This window comes from Lygodium microphyllum, chromosome 29, assembly GCF_053477565.2.
Source record: "Lygodium microphyllum isolate KBCC chromosome 29, Lygodium_microphyllum_v1.1.10, whole genome shotgun sequence".
Taxonomy (NCBI): Eukaryota; Viridiplantae; Streptophyta; class Polypodiopsida; order Schizaeales; family Lygodiaceae; genus Lygodium; species Lygodium microphyllum.
This window is the reverse complement of record NC_141163.1, coordinates 36,721,837-36,728,849: the sequence shown is the minus strand read 5'-3', so window position 1 is coordinate 36,728,849 and position 7,013 is coordinate 36,721,837. Positions and strand designations below refer to the sequence as shown.

General features: G+C 36.1%; 1 protein-coding gene across 1 annotated transcript; it reads left to right on the top strand.

Moving 5' to 3' along the window:
• Nucleotides 1-4,781: 4,781 nt before the first annotated feature.
• LOC148010522 (uncharacterized) lies at nt 4,782-5,784 on the top strand. The gene is made up of 2 exons (XM_087671268.1): nt 4,782-5,311; nt 5,637-5,784. The coding sequence occupies exons 1-2, from the start codon at nt 4,890-4,892 to the stop codon at nt 5,653-5,655; spliced, it is 441 nt and encodes a 146-aa protein (XP_087527394.1). The 5' UTR covers nt 4,782-4,889; the 3' UTR covers nt 5,656-5,784.
• The last annotated feature ends 1,229 nt before the right edge of the window (nt 5,785-7,013 follow it).

The window sequence follows — 7,013 nt, the reverse complement described above, 5'->3', positions numbered from 1 at the left end:
AAGCCAATTGAGGAAGAGTTTTAAGCCTTTGGATGGATGGGGGGAAGAGGGGAAAATGACATTGAGATGATAAGATTTTGCTACTATTAGAGCCATCGTGTCGGCTAAAATTGGGGATATCTTTGCCTTACCACAATGGATAAGTGAAAACTTGTCCTGGTAGTGGATGTCATCGCACAATTTGCTTCATGGTGCGGGCGATGAGGTGGATTAGAAAAGAATAAGAGAAGAAAACAATAGAAGTACAAAATAGGAAATGAACCAAAAGATCTCTATTTATATGAAACCTAGTATTAGGACTTAAGGGGGGTTCACACGTGGTTTTACATGCATACCTATTTTGACCCTTCCCTTTGCCTTGTCATGCACCATGCTATATGTGTATTCACTACATATGTGTTTTTACACTTTTCATTATTATATGTGTGAATTTTTGGCTTAATAAATTTAGATAATGTAGTAGCCTTAGCATTTTCCAATGTGATGGAGCAATTGAAGGTGTATCTATAAAACCAATCAAACATTTCTACAAGGTAGCTTTTCTTGACACAATCACCTAAATGACAAGTATTCTTGAAATGTGCACTCTTACGAGCCTTGTAATGAGACTTTTCCATACCTTGGGTGCTCCACATTTCCAAAGATCTATATTTCTCCATAAAATATGATGTATGTGCATATAATATATGCTACAAAGGTAAATAGCATTGACATTAGATTTGGAGCATCAATATATCCAAATATTAAAGAACATGCAAGTAGTAGAGTTGAAGGTATAGCATGTAGTGGGGGTGATGTTGGTTTCTTCCCATGTATTGACAACTAGCTTTGTAAAATCATTATCTCCCACTTTAACTTTGATTGTTGTCAATAACATTTCTTAGCGGGAATCTCTTTGCATTCATTCTACTCATTGATATTTTTTGTGCTACGTCATATGTTAGGCATCATGTTTTCTAGTCCTTTTTTTAATCTTTACCTTGCCTCCATGTACATTTAAGAATTTAATAGCTTCTCAACTTTCTCAATAGTAGCTTCATGTTTGGAGGGAGGCTTCATTGTGTATACATAATTGATATGCAACTTCAATAACTTGTCAAATATGTGCATGAGGCAATGTAAAGTGCAAAAATGGAAGTTCTCAATGTTAATTAGAAATGTGGCTTTTCCATTCTTGTCAAGACGTGATCTATTTGGTGGTTGATTTCTAATGCAGGCCAGTGCTCCTCTCTTCCATGCAACATTATCTATAGCCTCAAATGAATTGTCTATGTTTATGCAAAATGGACAAGGCAATGATGCAAATGCCTTAGTGTCACAATTGAACATATACTTTAGAGTCTTGAGATCACCACCCAAGTGCCCATTAATGTTAAATTCTCTGATTCCTTCCATGCAGAGCTTCTCCCCACTTGTTTGCTTGGAAATTATATCTAGATATGGAGCACATTGAAAGATCCAAGACAAAACTTTATGGGACTCCTTGGGCACCTTGGCTGCTACTAGCCACCAAGTTTTCTTTTTAACTATACACTAAACGGTTGGACTTGCATAGGCATAATTCATCAAATGTAAGGCCCACCCTCTCAAACTTGTATCCCTTTATAATTTGGCATTCATAAAGCTTGATAACAAACTCGAAGGTTGAAACAAAACTTGGCAATCATAGTTGGTACAAACTTAGGAGAAACAAGTGTACTATATTAATTCCATATTTTTAGATTAGGACAAGTCAATACCTTTCAAGTATTGTACCTTGTAGAAATGACTAATGGCACATTGCAACTTAATTCAGTTAATAGAAATATTGTTGAAGTTATCATAGTCATAAGAAATAGATGGTAAGTCAACATGTGTGGACATTGATGATGGACCATCTAGATAGATGGATCCGCACATATACACTTAGCACGTCAGTGTAGTCATTATGATCCTCACATGGCCCGATTGACTTACCACTTATTATATTTGATTTATTATACCTACCTATAGCTGGCATAGTTATAGTGCATAGTTATAGTGCTAGTCAATTAGTATAGTTAGTTATGCATTTTTGACTTAGTAGGTCACTTTACTTTATATTCTATCTTATCTATACTTTGTGTACATTGTATTGTGAGAGAAAGAATAAAGAAAAACATCAAGAAAATGTTTTGGCCTCCATCTCTCTTCTTGTGTTCTTGGATGAGTTTTCTCTTATGTGCATTATGTATATTTAGCACCGTAGCACAAGCAAGTTCCCCCACCGCACGATTTGTGCCGTACAATTACTAGTATTCAACAATGGTCCTTAATGTTTCTAGAATATAAATATCATGATCATAATACTATTCATTTCATGGGGGCAGCATAAGCATGCATGTAATGATATTACAGTTTCTTAGAAAACCTCTCTTTGTGTGAAATAAATTTGCATCTTCTTTAACATTTTCACATGTTTTTCTACATCTACTAAATGAAAAACCTTATGCAAATTCATTGGTATAAGCTTTTTGATATTTGTAAGTCAAATCCTAGTCATTTGTATATATTTATTAGTTTTTCTCAAGGAACATCCAATTAGCACCCATTACTAAGATTTTGGTACAATTTTAAGTAAGGGAGATACAAACATAATCTTTAAAAACATATTCCAAACTCCTATAGTGAATTAGATTACACACCTTTATACGTTTCTTAAACTTATTAGTAGTAAGAAGCTTTAACTGAAAACATATTCCAAACTCCTATAGTGAATTAGATTACACACCTTTATACGTTTCTTAAACTTATTAGTAGTAAGAAGCTTTAACTGAACCTTTGCTTAGTTAGAAGACATTTTGACTAAATTTTCTCTTCCTTATTTCAAAGACATTATAGCATATTTACTTGTTATGTTTAGTTGGATGTGCTGTTACCAAGTTAAAGCATGCTTATTTAGACATTGTACAAAGTTCTAATATTTGAATGAATTAAAGCATGGAGGAGTTGTTTTCTCTCATAGACAGTACTTACAATGAGATATTTGTCATGTCTTAAGAGATGTTAATAGATCAAATAGTCACATTGAACATCAATCTTAAAGATTGTTACATTTTTCATGTGCTCTTTGCGCATCTTCACATATCACAAAAAATTATGCAATTAGGATGTGTAGTGTCATGAGATTATTGTTTGCTTTTGTAAGCACTATGCATGTATATGTATAATTGTATTGTTTAAAGACACTAACAATTTCAAAAGAAATCTTGAGTGGACAACATCCTTACTAATGTTTGTTATACTACTACTATGAGGTTCTTAATGCTTTTGATATTGTAATTCTTTATGTGTTGTTCTTGACCTTGAGTCTTGGTGTACAAATGGTGTGCACACACATCTGTATAATGGGTGCAAAGCTCATAAAATTTGTGTCGTTAGGGGATGGCAAGTTGCTTGAGTGGGGTTTGAGGATGGGTTCATGTTGTCCACACAAATGTTGACATGAAATGGATGAGAGACAAAGGAAACTTGATTGTTAATTTGTATAAACACATGTTCCTTGTCTATTCTCAAACATTCTTCTTAATTTTGATTCTTAATGGTGAGCTATTACACAAATGTCGATAGTCATGGTCCACTTGTCTAGCCCTTGTTTTCCATTTTACATTTTGATGGGAGTGTCATTGATGTAACATCAGCCATTTGAAAGAGGAATGAGTAAACGGCAAACATATAAGAAAGATGGGAATCAAATTTATGTGAGAGAGCGTTAGGCATTTCATGAGCAATAAAATTGAAGGCACGTGCAAATGATCTACAAAATATTTGGGGCCTTATTATCCTTAAGGTCATGTGCAGGTCTAGTGAATGTTTTTGACATCTTGCTTCTTTTGTTAGTCATGGTAGTTATGTCATGCACACCCTTGAGCCCTTAACGTATAGAGCATGGGCCTTTATGTGTTTGTTTTGACCTTCCTCTTGTACATTTTGGCGAATGTTAGTATGCAATATTCTTTGTATCAAAGCTTTGCCATACTCCATCCCCTTGCAACCATATATTATGCCTATGAGAGCATTCATTGGGCATATTCATTGACATTAATATGGAGGTGCAAGACTCTTTCATTTGTAAATTAGTCACGTTACAGAGTTTAATTGGCTCATCGGGGAAACAACAAAGGGTCAAGGAAAGCCCAAACAAGTGCAATGAGCAACCATGTGCTACACGTTTGACCATGCCTTAGCTTGTGAAAGTATCAGTGGCGATTTCTAAAGTTTAGGTGTTACACTAGCCTAGAACGTAAAGATATTTGTGAGAATTTCTCAACCTAAGTGGGGATTCCTGAAGTTTCCATGTGATCCTAGCCTAACTTGTAAAGATACTTGTGAGAATTCCTAAACCTTAGCTTGAGAAGGGACCAGTCTACTCGAGGTTGTGTGGTAGATATGAATTGCACGGGACAAAAGGGGAGTTCAATGTGTGGCAATGCAGGCCACCGAAGGAGACAAATGCCTCGGAGTTTCTGAATTTGGCAAACGGTTGAACCCACTTTGTGAGGGGCGGCGTTTCAGTCTCTCAATGGATTTGATTATTATCACATGCACTGAAGAGCAAATAACAATAGGTTAATCCATGCACGCACGTATTCACATATTTGATATGTAAAGGCTGAGGTATTATTATATGTAACAATAGGTTAATCCATGCACGCACGTATTCACCCATTTAATATGTAAAGATTACGGTTCGAGGTATAAATAAGTACAGTCCCCATACACTCCTTTAAATTCTTAGCCATGCCTGTCCGCCTTAGCAAGATCTGCCCTCTCTTGTCAGCGGAATCAAGCTTCGTCATTGGTGTATTACCTCTCCCGATTAGACGAATTTTGTCTTAACTAAGCTACGATAAGACAACTGATTGGTGGTGATGGAGAAAAGAATGAGGCGCTCGCTTCTTCTGGTTCTACTTCCTGCGCTTCTTCTTCTTCTTCTTCTTCTCCTTCTTCTTCCTGTGTCGTCCATGGTGAGCTTCCAGCTGATGATCAGTGGAGGTCAGCACGAATCCTTTTACTACAAGTTACACGAATCATCATCTACTGCAGCTTATAATTTGTATCAGACTAGAAGGCTTCTGTTGAGTGTAAGGGATGAAGTCGAAGCTCCATCTCCATTGAAACAGCAAGGCGAATTACATGATGGGGGATTAGATAGCACTAATATGCAAATTCTATCATTTGATGATGATCATCATCATCATGGTCTCCGAGAGGATCTTCAAGAGCATGCCAACGTCTGGCATACGGGCGCCTTACACAGCGTTCCTAGCAGCCCGAACCCCATGCAGAACGAGTGAGATTCTCTCTCTCTCTCTCTCTCTCTCTCTCTCTCTCTCTCTCTCAACAATCCCAATTTAGAAGTGAAGCTAAGTGGGTCTGATTTCAAATTGCTCAAGATGTAGGGGGTCTTGCCACGAATAAGGTCTAAATTCTAAGCATCATAAAACTTGAATGTGAACTCATTGCTCATTCTTTTATGAAAACAAATCAACTCTAGGTTTAAGAGTACTAAATGTAACCTTGTTACCTTTTACTAAAGAGTTAATCATCATTCCTAAAAGCAAAAACCCGCATAAATAGTATGCTAACGTATACTAATGAGCTTGTGTCTATTTCAGGTATCCCGATCGTCACTAGGGGTCCTTAAACACTATTCCACATTGTACCATTCTCCCTCTTACAGTCCCCTTTTACAAGTCACACTCTAAGAAATTTTGGCTACCTTCAACACAATTTTGAGAGGAGGTAGGAGTCATGTAATATCAAGATTGGGCCACATCCATAATTACAACCTTTAGTAGTTTGATTGATTTGGTGCTCACATGTTGACATAAATGTATCATTAGGTGCAACTAGTTGAGCTTCTTAACTCGACTACTTTTGGTCATGTATTGCTTCAAAACTAGCTGTACATATACAATGACTTCAACTATGGAATTCACTTCATAAGTTGTCTCACTATTGTGGTATGAACAAGTCATTAAGTGCCTTCTCACTTGCATACTTATTACATTATTTTGCCTAATTTCATTTCCAAAAGCAACCCTTAAATGTAGTTACAAGTGTCATAAATCAATATGAAAGATTGGGACATTAGATTGCAATAATATAATGTTGATTTTCTAGGCTTTGTCATGTTTTTAAAGTCTGCTCACAACAAAAATGGTAAATTAGTTTCACTTTTCTGGTGAAAATTTTGTAGCCGTATGCTTTTTACTTAACATAAGTTCCAAAAGTCCTATCACTTTAATTTTGTAGCCATATGCTCTTTACTTAACATAAGTTCCAAAAGTCCTATCACTTTAATTTTGTTGTGATTGTTGAGATGCACTCTTTATTACACAAAGTCAACTAGAATCTACTAACTAGACGCATGCCAATGCCATTTTAGCAATTCAATAATGCTAAGTTAGCTAGAATGTAGTGAGGCATATGTCAAATCTCTCTCTCTCTATCTCCGTCTCTCTCTCTCTCTCTCTCTCTCTCTCTCTCTCTCTCTCTCTCCATGTAGGAGTTTTATGAGCATTTTCCTAAGGGTTGGTAGATATAACAATAGTCATAACTCACAAAAGTGAAACATGACATGGGAAGAGTACGTATATGGGAGGCATAGAGTTTGCCATACATAATGCCAAGAAACCCAAGCCAAAAAGATCTTGATTCGTCATAAATGTACTTGACATGTCAAATCCATCATCTGACTATAGTGAAATTTCCAATAGCTTAATCCAAAATATAACTAGTGTCCAATAGCATAATGTCTAGTAGCATATGACTAATGGTCAAACTTCCAATAATATCATGTGGATATAATCATACAAAGAAATATATATTGCCATCATTGTTGCCTAGTGCTTTTTAATCCAAATTAACTACATTAAGGAGGCATGAATGTAATGAAAGAAGCTGAGGGGAGAGAAAAGGAGAGCTGAGGAGAGAGAAAGAGAACAAGAAGAAGAAGGAAGAAGACTAGAAGAGGAGAGAGAAAGAGAGAA